Source organism: Bubalus kerabau, chromosome 10 (genome assembly GCF_029407905.1).
Source record: "Bubalus kerabau isolate K-KA32 ecotype Philippines breed swamp buffalo chromosome 10, PCC_UOA_SB_1v2, whole genome shotgun sequence".
NCBI lineage: Eukaryota > Metazoa > Chordata > Mammalia > Artiodactyla > Bovidae > Bubalus > Bubalus kerabau.
This window is the reverse complement of record NC_073633.1, coordinates 86,198,158-86,211,542: the sequence shown is the minus strand read 5'-3', so window position 1 is coordinate 86,211,542 and position 13,385 is coordinate 86,198,158. Positions and strand designations below refer to the sequence as shown.

The 13,385-nt window shown below is 45.2% G+C and overlaps 1 protein-coding gene across 2 annotated transcripts in view; it reads right to left on the bottom strand.

The window, feature by feature from the left end:
* Positions 1-8,605: 8,605 nt before the first annotated feature.
* SLC39A9 (solute carrier family 39 member 9) overlaps positions 8,606-13,385 on the bottom strand; it is a 49,081-nt gene continuing 44,301 nt past the window's right edge. For both annotated transcript variants that reach the window (XM_055538444.1, XM_055538443.1), the window contains one exon: positions 8,606-12,586. In XM_055538444.1, coding sequence (XP_055394419.1) covers positions 12,356-12,586 — 231 coding nt within the window. In that variant the 3' untranslated portion in view covers positions 8,606-12,355. The remainder of the gene's footprint in view (positions 12,587-13,385) is intronic.

Sequence of the window (13,385 nt, the reverse complement as noted above, 5' to 3'; positions counted from 1 at the left end):
GAGAAATAGATTTAAGAGACTAGATCTGATAGACAGAGTGCCTGATGAACTATGGATGGAGGCTCACAACATTGTACAGGAGACAGGAATCAAGACCATCCCCAAGAAAAAGAAATGCAAAAAAGCAAAATGGCTGTCTGAGGAGGCCTTACAAATAGCTGTGAAAAGAAGGGAAGTGAAAAGCAAAGGCGAAAAGGAAAGATATACCCATTTGAATGCAGAGTTCCAAAGAATAGCAAGGAGAGATAAGAAAGCCTTCCTCAGTGATCAATGCAAAGAAATAGAGGAAAACGATAGAATGGGAAAGACTAGAGATCTCTTCAAGAAAATGACAGATACCAAGGGAACATTTCATGCAAAGATGGGCTCTATAAAGGACAGAAATGGTATGGACCTAACAGAAGCAGAGATATTAAGAAGAGGTGGCAAGAATACACAGAAGAACTGTACAAAAAAGATCTTCAAGACCCAGATAATCACAATGGTGTGATCACTGACCTAGAGCCAGACATCCTGGAATGTGAAGTCAAGTGGGCCTTAGAAAGCATCACTACGAACAAAGCTAGTGGAGGTGATGGAATTCCAGTGGAGCTATTTCAAATCCTGAAAGATGATGCTGTGAAAGTGCTGCACTCAATATGCCAGCAAATTTGGAAAACTCAGCAGTGGACACAGGACTGGAAAAGGTCAGTTTTCATTCCAATCCCAAAGAAAGGCAATGCCAAAGAATGCTCAAACTACCACACAATTGCACTCATCTCACACGCTAGTAAAGTAATGCTCAAAATTCTCCAAGCCAGGCTTCAGCAATACGTGAACCGTGAACTTTCAGATGTTCAAGCTGGTTTTAGAAAAGGCAGAGGAACGAGATCAAATTGCCAACATCTGCTGGATCATGAAAAAGGCAAGAAAGTTCCAGAAAAGCATCTATTTCTGCTTTATTGACTGTGCCAAAGCCTTTGACTGTGTGTATCACAATAAACTTGAAAATTCTTCAAGAGATGGGAATACCAGACCACCTGATCTGCCTCTTGAGAAACCTATATGCAGGTCAGGAAGCAATAGTTAGAACTGGACATGGAACAACAGACTGGTTCCAAATAGGAAAAGGAGTGCGTCAAGGCTGTGTATTGTCACACTGCTTATTTAACTTATATGCAGAGTACACCATGAGAAACGCTGGGCTAGAAGAAGCACAAGCTGGAATCAAGATTGCCGGGAGAAGTATCAATAACCTCAAATATGCAAATGACACCACCCTTATGGCAGAAAGTGAAGAAGAACTAAAGAGCCTCTTGATGAAAGGGAAAGAGGAGAGTGAAAAAGTTGGTAAATCTCAACATTCAGAAAACGCAGATCATGGCATCTGGTCCCATCACTTCATGGCAAATAGATGGGGAAACAGACACAGTGTCAGACTTTATCTTTCTGGGCTCCAAAATCACTGCTGAGGGTGACTGCAGCCATGAAATTAAAAGACGCTTACTCCTTGGAAGGAAAGTTATGACCAACCTATACAGCATATTAAAAACCAGAGAGATTACTTTGCCAACAAAGATTACTTTGTCCGTCTAGTCAAGGCTGTGGTTTTTCCAGTGGTCATGTATGGATGTGAGAGTTGGACTATAAATAAAGCTGAGCAGCAAAGAACTGATGCTTTTGAACAGTGGTGTTGGAGAAGACTCTTGAGAGTCCCTTGGACTGCAAGGAGATCCAACAAAGTCCATCCTAAAGGAGATCAGTCCTGGGTGTTCATTGGAGGGACTGATGCTGAAGCTGAAACTCCAGTACTTTGGCCACCTGATGCGAAGAGCTGACTCATTTGTAAAGACCCTGATGCTGGGAAAGATTGAGGGCAGAAGGAGAAGGGGACAACAGAGGATGAGATGGTTGGATCTCATCGGCATCACCGACTCCATGGACATGGGTTTGGATGGAGTCTGGCAGTTGGTGATGGACAGGGAGGCCTGGCATGCTGCGGTTCATGGGGTCGCAAAGAGTCAGACACGACTGAGCAACTGAAGTGAACTGACTGCATATAAGTTAAATAAACAGGGTGACGATATACAACCTTGATGTACTCCTTTCCCAATTTTGAGCCAGTCTGTTGTTCCATGTCTGGTTCTGTTGCTTCTTGACCTGCATACAGGTTTCTCAGGAGGCAGGTTAGGTGGTCTGGTATTCCCATCTCTTCAAGAATTTTCCATAGTTTGTGGTGCTCTACACAGTCTAAGGCTTTAGCTTAAAGAAGCAGAAATAGATGTTTTCAACTCCACAGATAGGTGAAACATACAGCATTAATCTTTCTGTGTCTGGGTTATTTCACTTAGTGTAATGTCCTCCAGGTTTACCCGCATTTGTTGCAATGACAGGTTTTATGGTGAAATAATATTCCAATGTGTGTGTGCACGTGCGCGCGTATGAAATGTTCTTTCCCATTCATCCATCAGTGGACCCTTTCAGTTGTTTCCATGGTTGGCTTTCGCGAATAATGCTGCAAAGAACATGAGAATGCAGAGAGCCCTTTAACACACTGATTTCATTCTCTTTGGATATAGATACCAGGCGTGGGATTTCTGGATCATATGGTAGTTCTATTTTTAATTGTTTGAGGAACCCTCATACTGATTTCCATAGCGGCTGTAGCAATTTACATTTCCACCAACAGTGCACAAGGGTTCCCTTTTCTCCACAACCTCACCAATATTTATCTCTTGTCTTAATGAGAATAGCCATCCTCATAGGTGTGAAATGCTATCTCATTGTGGTTTGGATTTGCATTTCCCTGCTGATTAGTAATGCCGAACACCTTTTCATGTACCTGTTGGCCATTTGTATTTCTTCCTTGGAAACATGTCTACTCAGGTCCCTTGCCCGTTTTTTTCATCAGGTTGCTTCTTTGCTATTAAGTTGATTGAGTTCCTTACATATTTTGGATGTTAACCCCTTATCAGATAAATGGTTGGTGAATATTTTCTCCCATTTCATAGATTATTTTCATTTTGTTGATTCCTTTACTGCGAAAATAAACAGACATTTTCATAATGTTGCTTTTACCTATAGTCTGCAGGCTCATGTGGTAGTCACCATTCTTCCGTGAAGCAGGAATTAGCATGTCTGTTGTATATGCCCAGCCCACGGTAAGTAAATGTGTGAGTACCAACAGGGATCCAGCTCTCTGATCTTATGCTTCAGCCAGAGTGAGTCAGACACAGAGGCATTCTTAACCCACTCCGGCCAGAGATGGGTAGGAAGACATTCTCAGGCAGGACACAGTGACAAGGGTCTCCCTGGACTGTCACAGCCTGATTGGGCATCCAAAGCTCCCAGCAACCTGGGCAAAAGTGGCTCTTCCCATAGTGCCATCTCCACAGCCCCTAGCCCTCCCCGGCCCCACCCTCAGGCAGGCGGCCAGGCTGGTGCTGAGCGAAGGACGCAGGGACGCTCCTCTTCAAGTTCCCTGAGCTCTCCTGGCTCCCATGTCAGTCTGACGCCTGGGCCCAGCAAGAGTGTCCTTAGAGGGCCAGGAAGCAGAAGAAAGAGGAAGATCTGGGCTCCAGGCCAGGCCCTGCCGTAGTGCCGAATCTCTTCCGTAGACATCTTTTCCTCCTCCAATCCTAATTCCATCATTCAGGCTCCTGTCCTGGTTTCTGCAGGGTATGGCACTAATTCAGCTGAAACTGCACTCTCCTCTTGGTTGCAGTGAACGTTTGCCCATCCTTCCATCCTAGCACCTGTCTGTCTGCCTTGTTGGGAGTTTTTCTTTTCCCTTCCAGACTGTGAGCTCCTGGAAGCAGAGTCCAGGGCATGCAGTAGGCGCTCAGCAAATGCTTGCTGAACAGATTCTTCTTTACTTGGCCCCTGTTCTGGTGCTTCAGATTCTTGTTTCAATTTGCCAACTGAATGGAGACTGACTTCTCAGGCCCTCCACTGTCCCTCATCTATAAAACAGAATCTGTGGGGAGGCGTGAAAGCAATCTTTAGATGGATGGCAGACTTGTCAACTGCTTTTGGCATTAGGAAGGGTTAATTCCAGGTTCTGCCATTAGGTGTGTGACCAAGGACAATCCCTGGACTTCTCTGGGCTTCTCAACTTGCACTGTATAGTCATCTTCCACTTGGACTATGCAGTAGCCTTTTCAAATGACTCCCCACCTACAGCAGGGAGTCCTGGCTCGCCACCCTCACTCACGTGATCTTCTCAAGACTCAAAGGTTCATGTAAGCTTCTTGTTTAAAACCCTTGACTGGGTCTCCATTCCTTCAGCTCCAGTTCCCCATTTCTGACCTTTGACAACACACTCCTCAATCTGGTCCTGACTTATTGTCAGGGCTTAACCCCGTCACCTTATCGCACCTTCTCTGCTTTGGTTGCACTGATTCTAATATTTCAAGGAGCTACCACGCTCTTTCATGTCTTCTTTTCACTTTCCTGGAATTCTCTTAGTCTGGAATACTTTTTGTATCTTCCGCAAATCCTACTTCAAGATTCAGCTCAAATGACTCTTCTTTTGTGAAGTTGATTCTGATGGCATCCCTTCTGGGGATTAAAGCACTTCTTTTTATAGAATTGTATTCCATTTTGACTAATTTCTCATGACCAGCGTAGGTCTCAGACTCTTATACTAGTTGCAGGGCTTGACTGCCCACATGGGAACCTAAGAGGAAGGGGCTGGAGGGGTGGAGGAAAGAAGAGGTGGAGGCTGGAGGCTTTCGGGAGACAGCGATAGCACAGGAAGATGATGAGACATTTCCTGATCCCAGGCAACCAAGTGTAAGATCAACGCCTGCAGCTGAAAGACGAAGGGGACGGGGAGAGCACGTGTGGGCAGAGACCCACTGCCCCGTCCCCAGGCAAACCCCCATTCTAGACGTCTTGAGACAGGAAGTCCCTTGCATTATAGTTCAGTTCTCATTAGCAAGGTCACCCTCTTGCTAGCTAGGCTTCTGCCGTCTCTATCCAACAACTGCTCACATCTGAGGTTGTCAGTGTGTATTTCTGGGGGTGGCCAAGGACCTCCTAACCCGCCAGCCTTGTCACAGCACTGACGCAGGTTCTCAGCATCCAAGGGTGTCACTGAGGACAGCACAACTGCTCAGAAAAACACCAGAGGTAAAAAGGACTTCTCCTGTGCATGATGTGTGGGTTCAAATGTACACATTTAGCTTCTAAGAGCAAAGACAAGCCTTCACTGGGGCATGGGAGATGGGCTAAGTGTGGCCAGAAAGCCCACAGCCATTCACCGTCACAATCTCACATGCTCTCCCAGAAAGTCCGAGGGAGAGCTAGGGTGCAGCTTTCTCCTCTGGAACAGAGTTAACAATCCATGGGGCCAGGTGCTTACAGGCTTGGGTGCCATTGTTGGCTCCGTCCTTACTGTGTTAAAAGACCTTGGGCAAGTTACTTTGCAAAGCTCATGGCTTCATATATCAAGAGGGGCCCTTCCAAGTCAGCATCACGTTATCCTTGGACTATTTCTTTTAGATCCAGTAGCATATTCTTTTCTGGTTTCTCAAAGTATAGAACAAGGGTGAAGGCAGAGAGAGAAGAGGGGAATGTAACGCGGGTTCTATGAATTCTCACATTTCCACCGCCACCGCACCCTCAGCCCCAGGGAAGACCCAATTCACACAGAGGCTGGAGGCATGCAGGAAATGAGAGGTGGAGGGTGGAGGCTTTGGGGAGACAGTGGTGACAGAGGAAGACGGTGGGTACAGCACTTCCAGGCCAGGTCTCTTAGGTAAACGAGAGAGTTGGGGAGGGAGAGCTGGTGGGTAGAAGGAAGATTGGGCACCCCTCCCAGGCTGGGTCAGGTCCTCTGAATGGAACTGACACCCATGTTCAGAGGTGGAATGAGGGGAGTCCTTGGGCCCCAGCCTGGAATGGGGGAGGCAAATAGTCACCAAGCCCCACCTTGAGGTGCCAGGGGAGCCACTAGAGCGCAGAGATCGGGACACTGCGCACTCCCACCTGCACGAGGCACCATGTGGTGACAGGGCTCAGAGCGAGGGCAGCCAGGACTGCACCTGGGAGGGGCCCTGGCGGCAGCGGAGGCAGGAATTACAAGCACCGTGGCTGGGCTCGGTTATCTGTAGGATTTTCAATCTGGAAGCTTTGGAGCCACCGAGGGAGCCAGCACACCAGTTCTCGCCTCCCCCTCCTCCCTCCAGCCGTGGCACCTCTGAGGCAGGGTCCCTCTTCCTGTGCCCCGGGGCCTCTGTCCATGTGGGTCTTCCCTATCCCATCTCTTTGAGCTCGTCCTGCCCAGCCTTTTAGCTCAGGGCAGCTGTCATCTCCCTATGACGCGCTCCCTGAAGCCCACCCGGGGTTTCTTGCCCCCACATGTTCTCTATGCCTTCCTGGCTCCCAATAATAATAATTGGCTTCATTGCCAGTTGTTTTATTTGAACCCCTCACTGGACAACAAGCTCACTAAGGACTGGAATAGACCCTTATTCCCTTCTGTACGCTCAGCTCTGGGAATTGCCTGGTCCGTAGGAAGGGCTGTTAACCCCGCTGGGTGAAGTGTGGGTTGGTGGAGAGGCAGGGCTCCACTTCTGGTTCCACCCTAGGGAGAACATGGTATCTGTACCCTCCTGCACTTGACAGCCCTTGAAGTTATCTGGTGATGGCTATCAAATTCCGCCCTCAAGAGCATTCCAGACATAATAATCCCGTGCCTTCCACACTGTCTCCAGGGCCCCAGCTTCCCATCCCCTCTTCACTGTGCTCTCTCCTCTGACGGCTCCAGAATTTGTCAGGATCCCTTTATGAATAAGGCAACCAGACAGGGACAAATGCTTTCACTCATCCAAATTTTATAGAAACTGGGCAGTAGCTATCACTGCAATAGAAATCAGTAGCTAAGCCAGAAATGGGATCCAGGTTTTCCCATCCCTAAATTAGTCACACAGCACCTTACTAATGTTAGCACTAGATTCGTAACCTGAACTGGGTCAATTTCGCACCTGTCTGCTCAGTCTCCTGCCCTGACAGCCCTCACCTCAGTGTGAGACAAAGCCTGAGCTATAGCAAGGCCAGCAGTAGGTCCTGTGGGGAGTCAGGGCAGCAGCTAGTGGAGGAAAGGAGGGGAGAGCACAGATGAGGAAAAAAGTGGCCCCTCAGAACAGACTGATTCATTTAACATTTTTTTTTTGAGAACCTAGCTTCCTGGAGCTTATATTTTAACAGAGAAGAGGGACAAAGTAAAGACATATATTACAAAGTATATATTAAAAGGTGATCAGCTTCTTACCCCAGTGGTTCTTACCATTGATAAGCAGATTACAACTTTAAATACAGTGGTCACATCCATGGAATTCTCCAGATCAAAATACTGGAGTGGGCAGCCTTTCCCTTCTCCAGGGAATCTTCCCAACCAGGAATTGAACCCAGGTCTGCTGCATTGCAGGTGAATTCTTTACCAGCTGAGCCACAAGGGAAGCCCAAGAATACTGGAGTGGGTAGCCTTTCCCTTCTCTGGTGCATCTTCCCAACCCAGGAATTGAATCGGGGTCTCCTGCATTGCAGGTGGATTCTTTACCAACTGAGCTATCAGGGAAGCCCTGGCCTAACTAAAGAACACGCTAGAACAAGACCTGGAGGAGAGAGGGAGTTGGAGGAGCGGCACTGACATGAGGCAAACAGGGGGACACAAAGCTGGTTTATTTCCTACATCCTACAAACCACACCGTATGACACAGCTCTAGCTTGTTAAGAATTAGAAATTAAACAGAATAATGACTGTTGGCTATTTTGACTAAACCTGTATATATATATACATCTGTACCCATATACAGGCACATAGATACATACATTTTGATCACAGGGTGATAGGATAAAAGGGCTTTTGAAGCTGGCTTTTGAAGATTTCACAACCCACTGCTTAAGGCAAAGGAGGGATGACTTGGTGAGAGATGGCGGGAATCATGAGTACCATGTCCCTGTGGCCTATTTTCTTATTCATGAGGAGAGGTTTTCTGGAAACATGTTAACACTGGGTACAACCTTTGTAACTAGTTGTAGCATATGCAATACACATAGAAAGTCAGCACACAGTGGATTAGTAATAATGAAATCTAATGAATAAACAGATAAGTGATATATTTAAATGATACATGGCTATATATGGCCCTTGTCAGTATATGTTAAAAACCAAGCTTCAGTACTACAGAGGGAGAAAATATTTATCAAATTTATAATTTTCACTTCCATTTAAATGTTTCCAGGGCCCACTGTTCATAGTGTCTACATACTCACATTAGTAACTGTGCCATTTGAAATGCATCCACTGTGACTGGGATCTACTGGCCTGCATCTCTTTTCTGGGATTAGATAGGTACCTTCATAAATAATATTTGGTGACAGCAAAGGCAAAGGAAAAAAAATTGTCAATAAGTTGCTATCTCTGGGGAAGATGGTATACTGAGTCCTTTATCTCCCTTCCGCCTTTCTTTCTTTCCTTCCCTAAAGGAGGTTCATAGAGATACATCTTTCCACTGCCCCTCAAACCATTTCATTACCTTTTCTGATGTTCAAATGTGGGTCCAGTCCGGTCACCAAATGGAAAAACTGCCGAGAGGATCAATAATGAACCACTCACATATGGTATGCACTAATAAAAATTTAATATCATAAAACAAATCAGAAAACAGCAAAAACATTTTTTTTAACCATTCACAATTAAAGTGGAAAGAGACACAAATTATAAGGCAGCCATCCGTGGAATGATTTCATGTTTACAAAGGATCCAGAAAAAGGGGACATTTAAAATCACCATTTAGGCTACCAAACCAGGGGGACTGCAGTGTTATCCCATGAGAGTTCCCACTTAGTAGAAGATGCTATGAGAAAACAGATCAAAGTCAACCTCCTTGTGTTAGGCTGAGCATATCTAGAAAATTCCTAATGCTTGTCGAGCCCTTTCATGCAAGTCATACATTTCCCTCAGGTCTTCTCAGGTGAATCTAGATGTCTCAGGTACAAAGGGGCTACGTGACTGGTTTTATTTTCACAGCATCTCAAACAGTGCTCTTTGGGTAATGTGGACCATTCTGTGTTGAGCAAAAAATCCTGTAATGCAAGGAGGGTACCCCTGTGGAACACTATTAGAGGGTTCTTGCCTTGCCCTACAGCAGTTCTGGATGAATCTGGTCTTTCTCAGTCTCCCACAGGGCTCAGGGGTCCCAAAGGCAGGAACATGCTTTGGGGGCTTGTGCTGTTGACATACACACAGTTCCCATGTTCAGTACCTGGCTACCACGTATCTGAGGGGCTGGCATGTCCTCCTCGTTCTAGTCCTTGAAAAAGAGGAAAACCCAGGCAGTGACACTTAAAAGCAGGCCAGTAAAAAACACCATTACACTTTCTTCTTTCTACAAAGAACTGACCACTCAAAACAGCCACTTCTCTCATTTTTCTAATGATACAAAATATAGGAACAGATTTGGCTGTTTTGAATAGGGAAATAAAAAGGTGAAGAGGGAAAGGGAGAACACAGAGCCTCTGGTGGTGTTTCAACACTCTGCACTCCAGGGCAGAATGCGCCTGAAGAACTGAAATCCGGCAACAGCACGCACAGGAAAGCCATCAGACCTGGAAGACGGCTGCTTTGGGGATATGGCAACTGACAAAAGCAAATCACTGGCGAACAAATGAAGGGAATGAAGGAGTATAATTTTCACCTTAATTTGCCATTTAAGACAGCACTCAACATCTGAAGAAAGTCTATCCGTACCGAGGAAAGGGAGTCAAATTGTAATTAACTTTGGTTATGAGGAAGGAAGGACAATGCTTTTCATCAATTGCATCTCTTTGGTAGCCAATAATTCCATCTGTAATCACAGCAGCGACTGAAGTATTGCCAAGGTTTCCAAACGCGTGAGAGCATTAAGGCATCCACATCTAAGGAGGCAGTTTTAAACAAGAGGAAAATGGAGCTGAAATGTGCCCGTAAGTGACCATCAGTGTGGCCTCTCCTGGGACACTGCCCACATAAGTTAAGTTCTCCCCCGCCTCCTGCAAATGAAGGAGGCCCCTGCCACGCCGCTCAGTACCCTGCTGCCTGGAGATGCGTTTGAGCCCTGTAAGATTAGTATGGCTATTTCTGCCTGCTGACCAGGAAGGAAATGAGTGGTTCCTGGGGTAGCAGTTTTAAAATCTTGGACAGCCCACAGCTCTTGAGAGCTGATAGGCCTTGAAAGGTTTGCTTGTTAATGTGGGGTCCAGAGGGGACAGCCAATTTGGAGGTTAGATGGTTCTGCCCTTGCCAGAGTTCAAGGCCCTACCCGGCAAGATATTCTAGCCCAACTTTTAAGTGTGATGGCAAGGCACTGCAGAAAGAGGCTTTGGCCAGCAGAACAAATTTCTGATCATTGCACAACAATATGATAGAAAAGTGCCACTATTCAAACCAGACCAGACACTAAAATGAGCTATTTATTTAACGAAGTACATTTCCAGGGAGAATCAAGGCAACCATGTCATTTTGAAGGACTGAGTGAAATCCCATGACTCTCTGAAGTCCCAGCTGTTAGCAGGAAAGTCACCTAGACTTTCCTGCTGCACCTTCTGTTGGTTTTTATGCTGTTCTCAACGGTTCCCAGCCACTATCCAAAACCAGATCCTGTTTACGCTACTTTGGTCTAGCCAGCAGAGGGCTCACAAGTTCTCTTTCCACAGCTGCTGACCCAGTGACACATCTAGGAAGGAAATACAGAAATCCTGGGCATGCTGGACTATGCATTATACAAAATGTTTCACAAACTCCTAAATCCAACGCCCTGACAAAAATAGTCTTGGTTCCCACTTTATGAAATGTGTTTTGAAATGGTACAGAAAATCACAATAAATTAACAATATAATATTATACACTTATTTGATAACACAAGGTTTACAGGGATTTTTGGCAAATATGGACAAATTATCCTAGTTTGCTTATTATTTTTAATATCTCAATTGTTTAAATTACCAGAATATCAGTGATTGTATCATCTCACATACGAGGAAGTTGACATTTTAAGGGCTTAACAAAGCTGCAATTGACACAAAGGTAACTTCATTGAAAGGAGCAGAGAGGACAGAAACAATATTATCTTTATCATCACAGTTCCAAGAAGAGGCTGTCCTGATGAGAACTTAGCTCACACAAATATTAGCATCACCACCAGCAGAAAGCAGCAAATTGTAGGGAGGAAGGGCTGGAGGGAAAAGTTAGGAATAAAATACAGAAAAGATGAAGAGACAAAAGACATGATTTTAATAAGCTTTAAATCAACAGGCAAACACCTCCCATTTGTGATATATCTTGACTTTCTTCCCTACTACAGGTGCTTGCGTGATGCTGACCTGGCAGTCCCAAAGGGGCACTGAGTATTTTGCCAGAGGGACTGCTGGTCTACCAAGATAAATACTTAAGAGACAAAAAAAGGACAAGTAGGTTTTGGTGATCTTTCTTCTAAAAAGGTTACTACAAAGATGTCAGTAACTGTTCAAATTCACTTAAAATTTAACACCCCTTAATTTCCAAAGATACTTTGGGATCTGACTGTTCTTATAACAGTCAGAAGGGAAGCCTAGGTTGGTCTGAACCTACTAGAACTTGGCTCCTCTACTACAAACAAGAGGACTTTGAAAAAAAATGTTTTATAAAACACGTCACCTCTTTAAAAGCTAGTCCACCTCTGCTGCCCCATCTGATAGAAGGCAGGCTCTCTGCAAAGAGGCACGTGCTAAAGGGCGTGTTTCAGTCTCCCCAGATGTCCCCACTTCACCGAATCTCTCAAGTGTAAAGTCAGTTTTCAATGTGTCTTGCCATCATTTTCTCGACTCTAGCCCCAAATGAACTACTTATCTTTAGCATCTAACACAATGGGCATCATGACCTTCATTCAAGGCAAGTGGCATAGATGCTAAAGCACCAGTCTTACACGGTGAGAACCATGTTAAAAAATCAATGGATAAAGTGGCAGAGCCTCTAAACTAAGAGATTTAGCTTAATTACAGAATACTGTACTTTCATAATTATTTCATTATGAGTAGGAAGTTCTCCACTTTTCCTTAAAACTAAATTCCATCTTCCCTGAGAATAGGGTTAAGGGAAACACCAAAACTCAGAATGCCAAGGGCCCTTGAAAAGACAACACAACGGAATGTCTATATCCTTCGCAGTGTGCTGTTTCTACTTGAAAGCTTTCCATTACTCCAGGTTTTCTTCTCACCTCCCTCTGGACTCTTTAGGAATACAGGTGGAGATGGGCAAGGCGAGACGAGAGACTGAGGAAGTGAGCGTCTGTCACGTGCCGGCTGTTCTCACTGAATGGCGAATGGCCGTGGACTGAGGCTGGACCCTCACCAGTTAATGCTGATGTCCTATTGACAGAACGAGGGGGATGAGGCAACCCAGAACCAGGGCTGCCACCTCCAGGCGGCTGAGGCCTCTCCCTCCAGCGGGGTCGGGTTTGTGGCTGTGCCCCATTCCGCCCACCTCAGGGAGGACATGTACTGTGGCAACATAAAGAAAGGTCCCGGCAGAGAAAAGCATGGCCACTCCAGTGGCATTGACCTCTGAAAGGGCTTCTTTACTGCTCTGTGAAGAGAGAGAGAGAGAGAAGAAAATTAAGTCAAGTAACATGCAGAGTCAGAAAGAATAATAATAAAAAAAGCACCCAATATTCATAACTGGTGTGATTTGGGAAGTGGGGACACCTTGAGATCAGAACAATTTTGTTATTTATGGGAAGCTTCCAAATAAGGGTTTAAGACTACTGGCCATGTGTGCATGCGTGCTCAGTCGCTTTAGTCACGTCCGACTCTTGGTGACCCTATGGACTGTAGCCTGCCAGGTTCCTGGGTCCATGGGTTTCTTCAGACAAGAATACTGGAATGGGTTGCCATGCCCTCCTCCAGAGGAATCTTCCCAACCCAAGGACCGAACCTGCATCTCCTGAATTGCAGGCAGATTCTTTACCCACTGAGCCACTTGGGATTACTTTTACAAACAAACTTCAAGATTATTAAGATGGAATCAACAGCATTAATGCAGATATCAAATTTCATACATTCATTTGTTCTACCAATATTAACAAACCTCCCATATGCACCAGGCTCTAGGCCAGGGCCTGAGATACAGTGATAACTGAGATGTAGTACCTGCCCTCACAAAGCCTAGAAATATCTCAAAAGCTAATCTTTACACAATTAATTTCCATCTTTTTTTAAAATTAAAAATGTGGCCCTAGAGACTAAGACAAGTAACTGAAAATTTAAGAACATACCATAAACGTAACCTGTAACTCTGTGCCTCCAAAATTATCATATCTTTTTGTCAAAAGTTCTAGAAACGTACATTGATCAGTGAAGTGATAAACAGGATAATATTTAAAAGG